This window comes from Bombyx mori, chromosome 24, assembly GCF_030269925.1.
Source record: "Bombyx mori chromosome 24, ASM3026992v2".
NCBI classification, from domain to species: Eukaryota; Metazoa; Arthropoda; class Insecta; order Lepidoptera; family Bombycidae; genus Bombyx; species Bombyx mori.
In genome coordinates, this window is record NC_085130.1 from 8,510,756 (window position 1) to 8,530,859 (window position 20,104).

At 37.9% G+C, this 20,104-nt stretch overlaps 1 protein-coding gene across 4 annotated transcripts in view; it reads left to right on the plus strand.

Annotated features, from left to right (window-relative positions):
* Nucleotides 1–19,386, plus strand: part of LOC101736649 (nephrin) — a 257,615-nt gene extending 238,229 nt beyond the window's left edge. The window contains exons 15-29 of one of the 4 annotated variants that reach the window (XR_005246160.2): nucleotides 381–545; nucleotides 1,230–1,388; nucleotides 2,438–2,569; nucleotides 4,259–4,339; nucleotides 4,517–4,799; nucleotides 6,078–6,313; nucleotides 7,301–7,409; nucleotides 8,143–8,312; nucleotides 9,741–9,911; nucleotides 12,140–12,336; nucleotides 12,650–12,815; nucleotides 13,545–13,663; nucleotides 14,578–14,713; nucleotides 16,308–16,428; nucleotides 17,448–17,477. Coding sequence is in view for 3 of the 4 variants with exons in the window: in XM_038019715.2 (XP_037875643.1) it covers nucleotides 381–545; nucleotides 1,230–1,388; nucleotides 2,438–2,569; nucleotides 4,259–4,339; nucleotides 4,517–4,799; nucleotides 6,078–6,313; nucleotides 7,301–7,409; nucleotides 8,143–8,312; nucleotides 9,741–9,911; nucleotides 12,140–12,336; nucleotides 12,650–12,815; nucleotides 13,545–13,663; nucleotides 14,578–14,713; nucleotides 16,316–16,428; nucleotides 17,448–17,699 (2,489 nt within the window). In the remaining variant the exon portion in view is untranslated. Of the gene's footprint in view, nucleotides 1–380; nucleotides 546–1,229; nucleotides 1,389–2,437; nucleotides 2,570–4,258; nucleotides 4,340–4,516; nucleotides 4,800–6,077; nucleotides 6,314–7,300; nucleotides 7,410–8,142; nucleotides 8,313–9,155; nucleotides 9,315–9,740; nucleotides 9,912–12,139; nucleotides 12,337–12,649; nucleotides 12,816–13,544; nucleotides 13,664–14,577; nucleotides 14,714–16,307; nucleotides 16,429–17,447 lie in introns of all 4 variants that reach the window. The other 3 variants (XM_038019715.2, XM_062675693.1, XM_038019716.2) reach the window with 3 other exon arrangements.
* Nucleotides 19,387–20,104: the final 718 nt, after the last annotated feature.

The following is a 20,104-nucleotide window of genomic DNA, read 5'->3' on the forward strand; positions in this document are numbered from 1 at the left end:
GAAATATGGTTGTGTTACTGAGCATCAAGGATTGGTACAGAACTGTCTCTATGAAAAGATACATTAGGTATCATAAAGCACCGGTCACCGTCCTGGCCGAATCCGTCGTTTTGCGACGAAGGGCTCGACGAGTATATTAACCCATAGACACAGCCCACTGAGTTTCTCGCCAAATCTTTGCAGTGGGTCACGTTTCCGATCCGTGGTAGATCCTGCGAAGCATTGCTCTTGCTAGGGCCAGTGTTAGGAATATTCCCGGTTTGAGCCCCGTGAGCTCACCTACTAGCTCTGCAAATCTTAAATAACCTCTCGAGGCTACTAGAATAGTAGGGAAAATATCTTAAAGAACTATTATTCAGAATTCACCTCTCGTCCAATAGGTGCTCCGATGCAGCTCAAGAAAGGTCTGCACGGGGGTAAAGTGTCTACAATAGAACTGAAACTCAGCATCACTAAGGAGATGAACGGTGCTGTCTACACGTGCCAGGCCACCAACGAGGTCTTGCAGAGAAGCGTCCATGATGCTTTGGCCTTGAAGGTTTTGTGTAAGTATTTTAACACAGACTCCATCAGCAGCGGATATGATGTGATCAACACTGTATCTTGATATGAGGTTGCAGTTAACTATTAGGTTGTTAGCAGTGGAAATGATGCGATCGCCAATGTATCTTGATATGAGGTTGCAGCTAATTTTTAGATGTTTTTTTTGGGGATTATGGGTGTCCGGATATAAGAATTTTTGTAAGACCGGCGGCAAACTGACGGCAACACAAGTCTCATGATACCCATCATCCAGCCCATCAGACATAATCCCAAGGCAATCCGATATAATAATCTCATCACTGATCTATTTTTTATATATATTTAAATATAATACTGAACTTGATTCTGAAGTTAGAGTTCTGATAAAAACATTCTTGAATCCTTTTAAGCGTCGAAAGAATTAAATTTCATTTTAGTTTATTAGTGGTGATAAGACCTCTTGTGAGTCCGCGCGGGTAGGTACCACCGCTCTGCCTATTCCTAGCGTGAAGCAGCAATGCGTTGTAACTATACTGAGACCTTGGAACTTATATCTCAAGGTGGTTGGCGCATTTACGTCGTAGATGTCTATGGGCACCGGTAACCACTTAACACCAGGTGGGCTGTGAGCTCGTCCACCCATTTAAGCAATAAAAAAGAAAAAAAAACTTCAAAAGATCAAACGTTAATCTGCGTTGTAATTTCAGATGCACCAATATTCGACGACACGACATCTTACAACACAGTGGGAATCGAAAACGAGCCGTTGATAATATCGGTCAGAGCGGATGGCAACCCGCCCAGCATCACCTACACGTGGACGAAGGACGGCCTTCCCATCACACAGTCCTCCTACAGCAGCGGCAGTGAGTTTGCGATCTTATCCAGTACTAGGTTAAGAGCGAATTTTATTTGATTCGCATTGAACTGTTTCTGAAGGCACGGTCTCTTTGATGATTTGCAACCGATTAATAATCTCTTGTGAAGAGTTGTTCATGGTATGCAGCGGCTTAGCTCTGCCTCTGGGATTACTAATTGTCCAGGAGTGATGGTAACCATTCACGATCGTGTGGGTCGTATGGCTCGTCTGCCTACAAGGGCAATAAAAAAAAGTATTTATATATCTACTTTTTAATTGTCTATATTATGTATGTGAATGGAATAGGTAAATAATACAAATCTAAACCGTCACTTAAACTAAATAGACTTACCCAAGATACTTAAAAAAATAACGCCAAAAAAAAAAACGAACTAGCAATAAATTGTTTATTTTTTTACCCTGCTCATACCGCTCAGGGTTATTAGAGGGGCGGTATAAAATTACTATCACTGTCATCGGTTGGTTGTATTTTCAAATTTTCAAGATAATCTAACTTCTTAACGTCGGTTAAAATGACATCCAGAGATTCTGTTACATGCAACAATCTATATTATGTACATACCGAGCTATTAAAAGCGAGTTAAAGAACAGTTTTCCTAAATGACAATACGTTTTTTCGACTTAAAGTAACAAAACTGAAGTTTATTTGAACTGAATAATTGAGGCCTTATTCTAATTAAATAAGGGGGGGGGGAATCGTCGACCTAGATTTACCTTATCGACTGTCTGTTTAGCAATTAAAACAAAGTCAGTAACTTTAAAGAACAAAACATGTACTAATTAATTATAAAATATATATTTTATTGCTTAGGTGGGTAGACCAGGTCACGTCCCACCTGGTACTAAGTGGTTATTGGAGCCCGTAGACATCTACAACGTAAATGCCGCTGCCAACCTTGAGATATAAGTTCTAAGGTCACAGTATAGTTGCAACGGCTACCCACTATTCAAACCGAAACGCATTGCTACTTAGCGGCCGAAATAGGCAGAGACTTTTATGGGCACAATTCTGTAATGTTTTATTTTTTTGAACAGATGACAGGATAATATCAGAAGGCAGCATGCTGAACATGACGAAATTAACACGTCACGATGCCGGGATATACACTTGTGAGGCTGTGAACTCTCAGGGAGCTGCTGTCGCCAATATTTCCGTATCAGTACACTGTGAGTATTTATGCATTGAATTAATTCGTAAAGCAGCTACTCTTGAGCTGTTAGGTCTCCAATGGAGGCACTCGGGCAGCTGTTAGCAAATCTCACCCCTCTTGGCTGAGCCCTTGCTCGTCCATCTGTCCTGGTGAAACTGGAAAGGCCTCTGGGCCATTAGTAATTCCCCATTAACAAAAAAAAACTTGTTCAAGATGATCTCGCTATCTTACTATTACCAGTGCACCACCAACCATAGAGTTCACCCCTATTACATGGGACTGCTACCTACCACACTGTTGCGTATCCGCATCCGAAATGTTTTATGAGGGCTGTGAAAAGTCCTTATTCACTTCTTCAAAAATCAAAAACCTTCAATATTTATCTATGATCTGGTATCCAGTCAGCACATGGTGCTGCCTTGCTTGCCATCAACATAATTGGCATTAAGAGTTACATTAGCATAACTAATATAATAATATCTAACATGCAAGTGTGTGTACCCTTGCACTATGTCATTTGTAATAACCTTTACGCAATCCACGACTAAACTAAAACTAGCGATGGGTCATTGATTGGGTAATTTATTTCTCCTCTTGATTTCAATATCAATTATACAATTGCCTCCATCACGGTGATTTTTTTTGACATTATCAAGTCAATAGCACAAGACCCACTTGAAGGTGCTGGACCGAGAAGTCGTCTCCCCATCTCGATTAATAAAGTAAATCTTGACTATATTTTTTTTAATATTTTCTTCAGAAAACTTTGAAAACCTTAGACATAACACAATTGAAATTAATATTATAATAAAATCGCAAAAGTCTTTAAAATATCTTCATATAATATCAATATTTATTTCACTCTGAATTGCTAATATATTTATTACAAATAAGTGTCTCTAGGATCAGAATATAAAATACATTTCGTGAAAATATAATATCGTTATCAATCAGACTGTAATTTAATTCACAATAGACTCGAGGCTTTTACCAAATTCCAGTCAAATTATTCAAATTAAATTAAAATTCAAAATCATTTATTTCAACTTAGATGTTAGTATAACACACTTGTTGAATGTCAAAATATAAATAACAATGTTAACTCTACCACCGGTTCCAAAAAAGCCACAGTCCTGAGAAGAACTGGCGATACAAACTCAGCGGGTTTTTTTTTTGTTTTTAAATAAGTAAAAATATTTACAATAAACGCAAAAACCAGTCAAAAAATACAATAAAAAAAATTCATAATAATGAAAAATGAAAAGGCCAGGAGCGAACGCCTCATCCCCACGTAGTGCCATCTAGTAAATAATCCTTAACTTTATAATATGCCTTGTTGCACAAACGTTCCTTGACAGTTTTCTTAAATCTATGAACAGGTAGTAATTGAACGTTTTGTGGGATCTTGTTAAAAAGCTACAACTTTTTAACAAGATCCCACAAAACGTTCAATTACCCAGCCCCCTAAAAGAGTTGCTTATGTTTTTAATTCGAACCGCCAGCAACGGAAGCCTATGTTTGTTCCTAGTGTTCACATTATGCAAATCGCAGACTCTGGGGAATTCTTTAATGTTTTTACGCACATTCAATAAATTTTCAAAAATGTATTGGGACGCTAAAGTTAGAATTTTGATTTCCTTGAACTTGTCCCTCAAGGATCAATCGATAGCTACAGATGGACTCATAAATTTTCTTATTTCTTTAGATCCAGCGGGCATTAAATCGGTGTCTCAAAATGTGGTTGCGAACCCAAACGAAGACGCCGTTTTGTCTTGCACTGCGATCGGTAAGTTGGTGGTTTTAGATGATTTTATTATACCTTTGTAGACGTGTGATAAGTTCAAGTAAACCAAATATGTTAATTGTTTTGCTTTTGTGTCAATTAAGTCGGTATTAAATTTAATGACCTTAATTTTACAAAATCACCCTTAAACATTAATAATAATCAACAATCTATCAACAGGAAATCCTCTGTTAGCGGAGCACATTAAATGGGAACGCAAAGGGTACAAAATCGACCCCAAGTCTGTAACTTTTGAACCGAAGAATCTCACAAGTTATTTAATAATACGCAAGGCAAAAAGCGAGAACTTGGGTAATTTTCAGTGTGTGGTCAACAATGGTATTGGAAGTGCGACTAAACAAGACGTTATGCTTATAGTTAAGTTCAAACCCGAGATGGACACTTCACCTAACTTAGTCAAATCGGCCTCAAATGTTGGACAAGTTGGACGTTTGATGTGCAAGTAAGTACGAGGATAACGATTTAAGACCTGCTGGTAGTAAGACATTTTGTGCTTAATTACACGTTTTGGAGAACCCAAAAAACAGCTTTTCAGTTAATTTAGTCGAAATTCTGTATATTTTTAGGACAAACCAAAAACTATTACTTGTATTACTTTAATAGTTGAAAAAAAACCCCAATTACTTTCGGTTTAAGTTTAACTTCGAGACGCTACAGCGTTTTCTGTTCTCGGATTTTCATTGGCTGTTATTACGTTCACATTAAAATTATATATTTTTCTAAAGTAACTCATATATTTTGCAGATTCTTGAAATGTTTTTCTTTTCAACATTCAAAAGATTTTTCACAGTTTTTGGTCTGTGCTTTTTAATTGTTTGTTCAATACTAATGATCACGGAATTCGTACATAATTTAAATAATTATATGAAAGATGAAAGATGTATATAAAGTGATTATAACTAGAAATATAAGTAGAAATGATAGTGACTGAAGAATGATTTATTAACTTTGTTAATGGTAAATCTACAACAAATATTAGCGAGCCGTCTTTTGAATTCTAACAATTGTCATCGATTTTACATTTGCTCGTCGGTATGCGGTAGGCAGCGGCTTGGCTCTGCCCCTGGCATTGCTGAAGTCCATGGGCGACGGTAACCACTCACCATCAGGTGGGCCGAATGCTCGTCTGTCTACAAGGGCAATAAAAAAAAAAACTTATTACCATGATTCTAATAAGCCGTATTCGATACGAGTCGGTGGATGCACAAGAGCCGCCGGTCAGCGGAGCCCTGACCTCGATGGCATCATACGAATAATTTTCAAATAAGGAACAACTAAACGCATAAGCTGATGAAGATCTTTGATGCTATCTGAGGATTGATTCATTGGGACTTACGTAGTTGTGTTTTGAGTTTTAATGTAGTTTATGTTTAAAATATTTTTACTGGTGCTAAGATATCTTGTGAGTCCGCGCGGGTAGGTACCATCACCCTGCCTATTTCTGCCGTGAAGCAGTAATGCGTTTCGGTTTGAAGGGTAGGCCAGCCGTTGTAACTATACTGAGATCTTAGAACTTATATCCCAAGATGGGTGGCGCATTTACGCTGTAAATGTCTATGGGCTCCAGTAACCACTTAATACAAGGTGGGCTGTGAGATCATCCACCCATCTAAGCTATAAAAAAAAACATACGTATCATATCTCAGGATCGGGTCCCTAGCTCTAATACCCACATTTTATGTAGAGTATGATATAACATAAATACATTTCCTAATTTTAGATGCAAATCAGTACCAGCGCCTAGCTTTACCTGGTCCAAAAATGGAGTGAAGCTACCTGTAAATACATCTACGAAATATTTCGCGGAGTTCCACAAGAACGATCACATCACCTACACCTCGGTGCTGCTCATCAATGACGTGACCACTTCAGACTATGGGTCTTACGAGTGTGGCGCCAGGAACGAGCTTGGGTTCAGTACCACGACGGTGAAATTAGACGTGACCAGCGCACCAGGTAAACAGTGATTTCGTGATTTAAATCATCGTAATAGAAGATTGACTTAGTTTACAGATTTCCACTACAAACCTGCATCTCCATATTTTTTTTTTTTTTTTTATTGCTTAGATGGGTGGACGAGCTCACAGCCCACCTGGTGTTCAGTGGTTACTGGAGCCCATAGACATCTACAACGTAGACGCGCCACCCACCTTGAGATATAATTTCTAATGTCTCAGTATAGTTACAACGGCTGCCCCACCCTTCAAACCGAAACGTATTACTGCTTCACGGCAGAAATAGGCAGGGCGGTGGTACCTATCCGCGCGAACTCACAAGTGGTCCTACCACCAGTAAATCTCCATTCTTGAAAGCTTGAGTTCAGCTCGCTCGGTGTTTGGTGAGCTTGTATTTGAGCAGAACAGGATAAAAAGGATCGTGTGGTTTTAGAAAACCACGGCAAAAGTGAAACTTTTTTCACATTATAGATATTTAACTATGACAAACATCATCTACATTAAACACTGACAAAAACAAACAAAATAGCGTGGAGCTCCGGCACAAATGAGTAGTAGTCTATACACTACACGGTCAGCTGCTGCGAACTATAGGCGCCGCCATGTTGGCCTTGGCTGCTCTGACGAGCGCCTTTCACTTTATCCCTACTCCGCGGCCGACCGTCACGCGACATGCAACACACAGACGAAAAAGTTTGAGTCGATATAATAAAAGTTTCACTTTGATAATATTAAAGCCATTGCTATTAATAGGTAACTCGGTAATGAATACGAAAAAAGAATGTCCTTTACACACTAAACTTATCAAGTTCTTTGCAAGCTCATTTCCAAACAATATCATTATGTTTAAGGCTTTTCGTTAAGTAAGTTGCTGACTTCAAACGTGCTTTCAATTTAAATTTGCAATTAATTTTGCTGCTCCGCCATAAACGTATTCCGTTCGTCTTTTATCTCTCTAGAAGGTTCTGACGTTAAATTTATTTTACAGATCAAGTGGTCTCGCTAACTGTAACAAATGTAACTCACAGTACAGTGACATTGGAGTGGGTACCAGGCTTCGACGGAGGACTGCAATCTTGGTATAGGATTCGATATAGGTAAGGAATAGATGATCAGCTTGTAATATAGATTTTTCTATCTGTAGCATTGATGCCTCAAAAAATTGTCCATAGATGATATGCGACAAACAGGAGCTTTGTATATTACAAGAACCCTCGTTATTTTTATATTATTAACTGTCCTCTCTCCTCGCGATTTTACCTCACTGCTGAGGGTCGTGACCATCATGTTTCAACAGGATTTTATTCCTTGTAATGTCCCTCCAACGCCTCCGATCATTGGCCATGTGAAGGAAGGGCTTCGTGGAATGGGATCTCTAATGTGGTATGGATTTGATCTGAGGAATTATTCGAGATGATACAATCATCTCGCTTTTACCATCGCACCGCCCGCCACCGAAGTAGAGTTCATCCATACCACCTGGAGCCACTGCGGTCAACCACAGTGCGTTTCCAGAGGTATTTTTTGCCACGTACCATCCGGCTATGGAATGAGCTCTCCGCCACGGTGTTTCCCGAGCGCTACGACATGTTCTTCTTCAAACGAGGCTTATGGATTAAGCGGTAGGCAGCGGCTTGGTTCTGCCTCTGGCATTGCTGAAGTCCATGGGCGACGGTACGGACGACAAGAGCAATAAAAAAACCTTATCGGACTGTACCCGCGTGGTCTCTTTCCCTCAATCTTCCCTGTCACGAATAGTCTCTCTAAGCTATCAGGTGTTTTCCGCTGTCCAATTACTGAATCAATTAACAATGTCACGTTTCGCTTTAGAAAAGTGTTCGATGACGTGTACAAGTACGAAGATGTTCTGCCCAAGCACGCTACGAACTTCACCGTTCGTGGGCTCGAGAAGAACACCGATTACGTATTCTCCGTAATGGCTATTAACAAAATAGGGCAAAGCAAATACAGACCGGACGACACGAAGGCGACGACGCTGAGTGAGTACAGTTATAATTGTTTTGTTAATATTGTTGATTAAGTACTTAAGAATTGAGGCCTACGTAACGAAAGGCTTAGTTCTGTCACAGACATGATTGGTGAGATACTTTGCGCGTAATGTTAAAGTCGTTTATCGTCGGCCTCAAGCTGAGATTTTGGGATGTTATCGATACATTTGTCTAAGTTTATTTACAAGAGTACAATGGCAGACTTTTTAACTAAGTCGTTATCTGCTAGTCAAACAAGGGTGGTGTAGGGAGTGCTGTGGTAGATACAGTCCAAATAAAATAGCTCTGAGATGAGAACCAGTAACCAGTAGTAAAGATACTGGCTCCGAATAAATATCGAAAGCAGACTCCCAATAAAGTGCTCCCTGAAATTTAACCGCTTCCATTAGGCTCCTTAACTGCCAAAAATTTGTAATAAAATGTAGTGATGAGTTTTAAAAATATCTATCCAAACTCTGCGTCTAATGAGATTTAAAAAATTATGAAAAGCAATCTTTAAATTTCTTGTATCTCTTACTAGTGGTAGGACTTCTTCTGAGTCCGCATGGGTAGGTACCACCATCCTGCCTATTTCAGCCGTGAATCAAGCCATTTGTAGAAACTGAGACCTGAGAACTGATGTTTCAATGTGAACGACGTACATTGTTGATGTCTATGGGCACCGGTTACTACTCAAAACCATCATAAGCTCGTTCAACCATCTAAACAATAAAGAAAATATTTAAGCACTATTATAAAACAATAATTAGCAGGTCGTCATGTTAAACAATATGATCTAATCTGTCTACACCATAAACATTTAAGATATTTTCGATTATTTCCACGCTGCTAAAGACTTAATCCACTCATCGGTACAGAGCTCAGAAGAATACTCATACCACGTTCCTGGGGTATTCATAATTGTTGGCACGATTATTGGCACTGCACTTATTCTGCTCAATGTACTAATGGTTGGGTTATGTCTTCATAAAAGGACAAACAAAAGGATTAGAGGTTTGGACATAATATAACTTAAGTCTGTCAATTCGGTTAGTTCTAAAGATTGCAATTAAAGCATTTGTAATTGAGAGCATCGGGAATTATCTATTTTCATTCTCAAAGTTGTTTTCTTTTTTGACAAAAATCAAATTGTCGTCTTTGTAACTAACTTACTACGATTAATTTCGCTAATTACTTAGGCTAGATAAAGGATAAATTTCCCAAGAGATGCTGTTAAAAAGCTTTGAAAATATTAACCATAAATCTGTTAAATATTAGTCATTTCGATCCTCAAATCTACTTCACTCCTAATATACGATCTTGTATATCGAAATTAACGTGGTAGCGATAGCATCTCCTCGAGAAATATATCCATCCAAAAAGCTACTTTATTTTCATTTGCTATAAGTCCTTTTCTTTTTTTTTTCTCCCTCCCAAAAGCTTCTTCGGAAGTAGGCGAACTGAGTACGGTATCCACTGAATACGTAGAGACACCTGACATATCCAAGCCTGTCATTGTTTACGTGTCTCTAACAGGAGCCGTCTTAGTATTGATAAATGTCGCATTGATTGCTTGTTTCGTTTGGAAGCGACGCTTGAGACGCATCAAAGGTATTTGTTATTTTTATACCCTCTCTCTCTCTTTTTTTCTCTTAGCAGGATCTTGGTTATTAATATTAGCTCGTTTTACCTGTATCAATACCATGCTAATTAACTATCATTTCATGAAGTCTTCGTGGCCCAAAGGATAAGACGTCCCGTGCATTCGTGTTGAGCGATGCATCGGTGTTCAAATCCCAGGCGGGTGTACCAATTTTTCTAATGAAATACGTACTCAACAAATGTTCACGATTGACTTCCACGGTGAAGGAATAACATCTTGTAATAAAAATCAAACCCGCAAAATTATAATTTGCGTGATTACTGGTGGTAGGACCTCTTGTGAGTCCGCGCGGGTAGGTACCACCGCCCTGCCTATTTCTGCCGTGAAGCAATAATGCGTTTCGGTTTGAAGGGTGGGGCAGCCGTTGTAACAATACTTGAGACCTTAGAACTTATATCTCAAGGTGGGTGGCGCATTTACGTTGTATATGTCTATGGGCTTCAGTAACCACTTAACACCGGGTTGGCTGTGAGCTCGTCCACCAATCAAAGCAATAAAAAAAAAAAGTGTGTGTGTCCGCTCCGACGCACGACTGGAGTTTACTGGATATAAAAAATTAAACGAAACAATACGAGAAATAGTTCTATATTACGACAACACGATACACTACAGATTATTAACAAATTAACGAGACACAAAACAAACGACTAACAAATATATGAAAATACAATAATGAGAGAAACGCGCGATCAGTACGAGGCTTTGTGGCGGACTGCCGGCGCAGCAGCCCGGCGTCACCTGCGATAACGCATTTCGTGTGACATGCGCAATCAGGCGCATAACGCATTTCGTGTGACATGCTAGTACGATTTTGGTCCCCATAATTTTCATACCCCGGGCCTATATATGTAAATCGATTCTAAAGGAGTAAACTCCAAAAAATTGAAAATTCTACAAAATTATTTGGGGTATTATGGTCGGATGATTTTCGGGTAAAATATTGCAATTTTAATGTGCTTCCAAAAAACGCTTGTTCGCGTATATTAAGCCTTAGCCTTAATATAAATTAGATTCAAAATTACTTGACTCGTAAACAAGGTTGTTTCTTGATTATGTTTAAAACAAAATTAAGAATATGGGTTCAAAATCGAAACGAATTTAACCAAGATGCTGCTATTTGTATTTGTATTTTTTTCTACATTGCGTAATTCATCAAAGCTATTGATTTAGTAGTGGTATGGTAAATGTAGTTAGTATTATAGTCCTAAATATAATTGTTTTTCTGTTACTTTGGCAATCCATGAAACAAATATCCCTAATAAGACCGTGGTTACCAAATTACTTAAAGCTCATGATTGGCGACTCAACCCAATTTATGTATATATATTTGGATTGCTAAAACACATTTGACTTTATGTCACATTAGTTAATAGAAAATTACCTCAGTAAAATCACAAAGCTCAGTCTAAGTTCAACTGTAAGCACTGTTATAGTGTGCGCGGAACTAGTTGGCCGCGCCTTAGGTGGCGGGGTGAGGGATGACGGGGCGGGCTGCCTACTACTTGCAACGCACATGAGATTAGACAGTGATGATCAATCTCGAGATATCGTGAACAATAATTGTTCAATTATTGAAAAGAATAAATATAAAACATATTATGAACTTTTAGAAGTTTATATTGTACCTATCTAATTAAATTTGTAATTAATATTAAATTAACCAAAAACAAACTAAGTTTATGACTAATTGAAGTACATTAATATAAGAAGAAATATAATAAGAATTAAGTATATGATATGAAAGTTTTTTTAAAAAAAGGTAAGCATTTGAAATAAGATTTCCTTAGATTGTCTTTTATCTGTTACTAGTGACCCGGCAGACTTTGTAGTGCCTCAATCGATAAATAAAAGACCTAAACATTTGTTAAAAATAAACTTAAAATAAACAAAAGTAATCCGTCCAACGGGAGATACATAAAAGGAAAAACATAATTGTTATCTTTATTTAATTCCGAGCATTTTCATATTTATCTACCTTTTAAACCTTCTATGGATTTCGACAAATAATTCAAGACCAAAATTAGCCAAATCGGTCCAGCCGTTCTGCCATGAATACCATGCGTGACAGCAAGCACCCCCGCTCCGTCCCGCCGCTCACATACTTAAGGCGCGGCCAACTAGATCCGCGTGCACAATATCTGAGGAACTAATGTGATCCTTACCGGTGTTGCCACAGAACAAGCCGGCCAAGCTTCCAAATCAGCCACAATAGAGATGTACGCTCCGTCGTCATACAACGACACCATGACCGGAGAAACCCTCAGCTCCGTCTCTGAGAAATCCGAGACTTACTCCCAGGACGACGGCGATGAGAGGCACCCTCCGCCGATCCCGGAGGTGCCGTCTATACACAATAGGCACATGCTTAGTCAGGTCAGTACTGGTTGTTTTCCTACACCCTTATTTATATATTTAACGGGTAGGTAAGGGGTTAATGTAAATCCATATAGTGCCATTAGATATTGCCCTTTTGTTATTTTTTTAGAAAGGGTGGTTAGGCGTTGTAAATTATAATTTGAAATTTGGACCTCATGTGTGAACTCTGGTGTCCATTTAACAACAGATCGGTTTTGGAAAGCACAGGCAACGGATATTTTAAGAATGACCAAAAACTGGTCAAGTCTTATTATATGTACCACCTTGTGGTTACTTTATTCATAAATGTTAATCGTGTAATCTCTTGCAGACAACTGATGCGTACCTAATGGAAGATCAGGGTCTAGTGATCCCACCACCCTTGGATTACCCCCCGCCGAACTACGCAGTGTACGACGGCGACCACTCCAGGACCCTGCCCCACCCTCACAGGCACAAGGACATGAGTGGACACAGCACGCTGGGCAGAAGCGCTGGTGAGTTCTACCGAAGAATTACAGTTCCAGTATCACAATTAGTGGTGACGACTCTGGGCAACTCGTTTGGTAGAGGCGTTGAGAAGTCCCAATACGACCCTAAGACCACTTTCACTTACCAGACCTCAAAGGTACAGTAAAGATGGACTAAAGTCATATCTCCGTTTAAAACAAGACTGAGCCAGAATGAGTCATACTTGAGCCAATGGTTCGAGAACTTTTTACTCCACTTATCTTGTTTATTGTTGGTGCATCACTTTTTATTTTGAAGGTTTCGTGACCATTTCACCTTGAAACCGAGTCTTTATATATCTCTTTATATTTTTTTATAATGTGAAAAATGATTTGAAAGGAAATAAAATGCAATTAATTTATTTGAGACTTTAATCAATTAGAATTCAATTAAATGAAACGAACAATACAGTTGATATTTCGTTCCCATATATGTACCTCAGAGCTAGCGATGGCATTCAAGCCCACTGAGTTTCCGATCCGGTGGTAGATTCTGCGAAGCACGGCTCTTACTAGGGTTCGTGTTAGCATCGTCGTCAGGCTTGAGCCCCGTGAGCTCACCTACTAGTTAAGGTTACGCTGAAATAGCCTCTCAAGTCTATCAGCATAGGTAGGAAAAAAAAATGGCATTCACCTTGGGATAGGACACTGGTAGATTGTGCACTCCTAGGCCCATTTACAGCTAAAATAGAGAGATTTCTGTATGTTCATCTGTAGGTAAGCCGAATTACGTACCGGCTCCAAGTCCGATGCCGCCGCTGGATGGCTCCTACTACAACATGTCCTCGGACAGGTACCTGTCGTACCCACCACTCATCGGGGAGTATCTACAGCAGGTAAGCCAGTCACCACCACACCGCAGCACCCTGCCTACGAGAAGCTGTCTATAATCATATTACTTCTGCTTTGATTGCACTGGTGGTAGGACCTCTTGTGAGTCCGCGCGGGTAGGTACCACCATTCTGCCTATTTCTGCCGTGAAGCAGTAATGCGTTTCGGTTTGAAGGATGGGGCAGCCGTTGTAACTATACTTGAGAGCTTAGAACTTATATCTCAAGGTGGGTGGTGCATTTACGTCGTAGATGTCTATGGGCTCCAGTAACCACTCAACACCGGGTGGACTGTGAGCTCGTCCACCCATCTAAGCAATAAAAAAATTACAAAAGAAATATTTATATAAAAAAATGCGAATTGATGCTGGCGCCCTGTTGTTGTAAAAAACCAGCATCACTGACCCTCGAGAGCAGGGGACGCCATGCACATCAAAGTTATCGAATCTGAAATTTTAAAGATAGCACTTAATAAAAATGAAATTTCCAGTTTAAAGGTTTAAAATAAAGCATCATGATTAACACCACATTAACACGTTGACTGCCGTGTAGGTCAGCGGTGCCCTACATGGGGGACTAAAGTAATTATGTCGATTTCTGCCTTCGATCTTCTTACAAAGGCGCCGGAATATCTAGTAGACTCTAGGAAAGACGAATTCGAAGATACTAAGATACATACATTAAAAACAAAAAAGACAAAGTTAGGCAATTCCGGTGCTCACTAACAGAATTCGACATAAATTCTTCAGTGCACCACGTAGGGCACCAGTGACCTACATGGCAGTCAAAGGGTTAATCCCACCAAATATACTTTTGGATTTACAACTTAATGTTCAAGCCAATGAGCTGATGCAAGGCTAATATCAAATTGCCATTAGATGAGTTTTATTACTTTAGTCGTAAAACTTTATTTCGTGTAGCAAGCCGGTCGCACCCCGACCCCTCCCCAGCAGTACGGAGCGCAGCCTCTGACGAAACCTCATCTGATGAACGGAACTGTGACAGGAGGATCGCCCTCGCACATGCCGAGTCCTCCTCACAATTATGGGCTTGACGGTCAGTGGCCACTCGTTAATACTTTATATATTATATATATATATCATCATCATTATCCGGCCCTTCTCCCAGTCACCTGGGGTCGGCGCAACATGTTTTCTCATTCCATATTCTTCTATCATATACCATTTCTTCGCTCACTCCCCTCTTACCCACATCGTCTTTCACGCAATCCATCCATTTCTTCTTAGGTCTACCTCTTCCTCTATATCCTTCCACATTCATAGTTAACATTTTCATACCAACTTCATAACAACATTTTCAATCATTATATATTTATATACTTTTGCTTTACATGACGGTGCAATAACAATTGTGTGTAATTATGTGTATGTATGTATTTTATTATTTTATACATAGGTATATTAAATTGTAGTATGTTTATTTATGCATACAAAGTCATATGTAATCTATATAAGTACCTATATTTAACATTATGTGTATTCTATAATAATGAGATGTTATTTTAAGGAAGATTTTTGTTTTGATTTTGTTCTTTTTTTGTTTTTGTTTTTTGTTGTTGTTTGTTATTCTTCTGTCAATGCACCTACCATGCATTATCTCTGCACCACCCTATGGTCGGCTGGAAGAGAATGCCCATGGCATTAAGTCCGCCTGTGTACAAGTTTTGTTTTGTGCATAAAGTATAAATAAATAAATAATACCAACTATCTGTATGGTATTATTATTAGCTATCTAGTATGGTAACTACTATGGTAAAATAGAAAAGTTGCTGGACCACACTGGATTTATGTCGCCAGAGACAAAACAAAATGGAAATCTTTGGAGGAGGCCTTTACCTGAGAGGGGTCCATGCATAATATAACATAATTACACTAAAAAAAATGTAATTGCATGAAATAAAGGGCTTTTTTATTTTTATATGGTAAACCAGGTGACGAGTTGGTGGTAGCTGGTAATTATCTCTGATGGATATTGGCAATGTCAAAGATATTCTCAGTCCAATGTTCATCCAAAATAAGTATTTTTAAAACCTCATTAGAAAAAGGGATTTGGGAAAAGACGTTTAATAAATTGAGATATTCTATAAACCGAATTATCGATCATCGAATCATGTCTGATGCTATTGTAGTTTTTGACATAAATTTTCCTATTGATTATAAGTTATCGTGAATAAAACTTGTAATATTGAAATCTAGAACGGTTTCTACTTATATATTTATTAGTGGTGGTGCGTATTGTAAGCTTTATCACTGGTGGTAGAACCTCTTGGGAGTCCGCGCGAGTAGGTACCACCACCCCGCCTATTTCCGCCGTGAAACAGTAATGCGTTTCGGTTCGAAGGGTGGGGTAGCCGTTGTAACTATACTGAGATCTTAGAACTTCTATCTCGAGGTGGGTGGCGCATTTACGTTGTAGATGTCTATGGGCTCCAGTAACCACTTAACACCAGGTGGGCTGTGAGCTCATCTGCCTATAAGGCAATAAAAAAAAAAAGATCCGGCGAGAAACTCAGTGGGCTGTAGATCATCATCTAAATCCAAAACGCGTCTTTTAGTAACGGATTTATCGTTCAGTAGCAGCTGTTACAACGGACCATAAAGATTATTAATATAAATTAAAATACTAACAGAACTACAGTATCTATAGATCGTCAGTCGGCGGGCGGCACTCTGAGGCGGCAGCGGCTCGACAAGATGGCGGCGGTCCCCCCTCCTGACGTCACCGTGCTGCACCCGGGGAACTGCGCGCAGGTACGGCCCGAGACCCCATCCTTACAACTCAGCTCACATCGGACGAGTCCAAGGAGCTATTAGTCCTCACCTCCCAGAGCTCATAGACATCGCAACGTACGCACTTCGTACTATGAGGTCTGCTATGTAACTATACTGAGATATTAGAACTTGTATCTCAGGGTGGGTTTACGTTGTAGATGTCTGTGGGCTCCAGTAACCGCTTAACACCAAATGGGCTGTGAGCTCGTCCACCCGTCTAGGCAATAAAAAATAAGGAATTTTTGATTTATGAGAGCTGATTTGCTTTGATGTGAAACCCATAAAGTTGCAAGTAAAACTGATTTCTGGCGATATGATAGTGTATACATTTATAAGCATAGCCATTATGTAGTACATGGTTTGTAGGGTGTGGCGACGCGTCGGCATGGTCAAACGACTGTTTCTTAGTATTCATTTTTAATTTTTTATTATGCCACAATATGAGTTTCATGTCGTAAACTATCCCTTTATACATCTATAAATGTACAAAATAATATCAATGCTTCTGATGCATCTGTCAGCCTTCACGCGGTGACTGTTTTTATTACGCTTTTATTAGCTTCAGACGTATGTATGTTTGTAACGGAATCTTTGAAAATGATTTTGACACCCTTCAAAACGTTGGATTAACTCGAAACTTGGTATACTTATTAAGGACCGATGACAATTCAATATTAAAAAAATTTTAAAAATTGAAATTCAACTAAAGAATGAAAAATAAATGCGTAAATTAATAAGTAAAATAAAAATAAAATTCAGGATATTATCAAAATAACCCTCCTACTCATATCTGTTCATAAAATATTTATAACTACTGATACCATGCACCCCACGCTTTTTTTACAATAAAATCATTTTTTCTTACACTATTTTTAATTCAAATTTATTAAAATTTATTTTCTATTTTTTAGTTGAATTTTCTATAAAAGCGTATTTTGTTAGATTTTTAAACTATCATTTATTTTTAAATTCAGATTTAAACAAGCCCTCGTTTTCAGCACCAGATATCCCAGACGCCGTCTACGAAACAGCCGCAGTCGATCCTCAAGGACCCGTCGAGGCACAAGTACGGGCACCCCTACGGGAGTCCCGTCTCCTCCAGCACCCCACACAACAGCAACCAGATCCTGACGGTGCAGAACCTCACCAGCGACACTCCACAGTACGGAACCATCAAGAAGGAGAACAAAAAACAAAACGTGACCATCGATGAGTCTTTCAATAAAAGAAGCGAGACTCACGTTGTCTAAATCATCACGTTTCCAAAACTCAAAGTGGCCAAAGTGCAAGTACAAAGTGACCAAAACCGAAAGTGCGAACTCAAAGTGTACAAAGTGCAAACTCAGTGTACAAAGTGCAAACCCAAAGTGACTTAGTGACTCGGTGATTATCTAAACGACAATTAAAGTTACGTTAAGTGTCAAGTGTAAATAGAGAGTAGACAGACATTGTAGATAGATTTATAATTAACAATTGAATGTGATAAACTATTACAGACAATGGTTTTCATTTAGATAGATATTGTTGAAATGACGTCAGCCCATTTCGCGTTCCCTGAACCTCCCCGGGTCACTTCGATTTTGAACCTTATGGAGTATATCCAAGCAGTTCATAATCTAACCACACAGATAAACGTCGTACCTGTATCGGGTTTCGCATTAACTTTTGTTCGTTGGTAATTTAATGAAATAACACTTTGTTCTTTTTGTAAAATTGCTTTGAATTCAGAATATAGGTTTGAAAGGGTAAATAAATATCTGTTAAGTGGAAACTCGTGTGGGGGAAAGTGAAGGGGGGTGGGGCGCGGGGAGGTGAGGGGGTGGGGGGGAGCGCGGGGCTGAGCGCTGGTTGTAATTAAAACGTTTGACTGATTTATCAAAATATGATTATTATTACTAATAATAATATTAAATAATAATAAAAAAAAACATAATTTTTGTAAATATTCAGACTACGTCCAAGAATTAAAGACAATTTTTTCGATTTTTACATTTATGTAAATGTTTTAGATTATATTATAATCTTGAATTAAAAAATTAATAAACATGAATCGATTCTGTCGTCTGTTGGTTTGTCAAAAAAGTTATTGCAAATGACAAATTTGTCATTGAATTGTTCTAAATGATTCCTTCGAAGGATCTCTTTGTCATTTATTTTTATAAAAAATAATGATAACTACAATGATGTTTTCTTTTTTTTTTTTTAAATTGTTCCCTGAAATTCTAAATCGATGTGTTTTTAGCTATTAATATATTGTTATAGAAAATGAGAATTAACGTTAAATTTTTATTAAATGTTTTCGTAATGGAAGTCCCAACGAAAAAATAAATGATAAGTTTTAATTAATAATGCCCGACTTCGGCACTTATTTTACTGTTAATAATTATGTAACTAAATTTTATAGTCAAAACTAGATATTATTAATTTTAATCATTTTAAGATAAATTTTTTCAAATTTTTTTCGAAGCCATATTTTCAGTAACAAAACTGTACATAATAACAAATAATACTCAAAAATCGAACTGACAATAATGTTTCTTTGGTTTTTTTTTTATTTTGTTCATTTTAAAAATAAAATAATCTCATTGTAAATAAATACCGTGTAATTGTGTAAAAAATATTAGCTTTTTTACTCCAAAATTAAATCGGTTATTAAAAAAAACATACCAAAGTCTTGCATATAATAATTTTAATTTTTAAGTTTAAAAAAAAATACTTTTAAATTTTTTTATTTCAGTTTTATACGATTCTGTAACAATCATTTTAAAAATCAAACGAATGATTTTTATTTAATTTTTTCATTTGATTTAAAAAGCTAAAAAAAATGAAAAAAATCCATCCATTGAACAAATACGATTTTATATTTAAGAATTAAAAATAATTCTATTGTTACATTTTTTTTTTTTTGAATCGAAATAAAAAATACATCATTATACATTTTTTTTGTTTTATTTTCCATTACACACACATAATTTCCGGGTGTTTTTCTTTGAAAAATCAATTATCCAAACATATCACTTCGATTATTTTTTTTTTTGTTTTATCATAATAATAATATAAACGTGCCAAAATTATTTTCCTTTCAACGTCAGAATAGTTGTAATTGTGTGTTGTACTTTCGTCCTTATTGTAATAATATAAGTTAAGTATTTATGGATAAACAATGGTGCCTTATACTCTACGCTATATTGACGATAAATATCAAATTTGGATAATCCAGTTTTAGTATTTAAATGAATCCAAATATCGCAAAGCAATTCTAGGCCATCCTGTCTAAAGCTGTTTCCACAATGCACCCACGGCGCTTGTTTTACAGACTTGCTAAGTCATACGACAATTTTATTTAGGAATTTACTCGGTAATAAGTAAATTTGTTAATAAAAACGTTTAGATAATTTATTAATGAATATAGAAATGAAACATTTGACTTACTGGTGGTAGGACCTCTTGTGAGTCCGCACGGGTAGGTACCACCGCTCCGCCTATTTCTGCCGTGAAGCAGTAATGCGTTTCGGTTCGAAGGGTGGGGCAGCCGTTGTAACTCTACTGAGACCTTAGAACTTATTAACTTATATCTCAAGGTGTGTGGTGCATTTACGTTGTAGATGGTCTATGGGTTCCAATAACCACTTAACACCAGGTAGGCTGTGAGCTC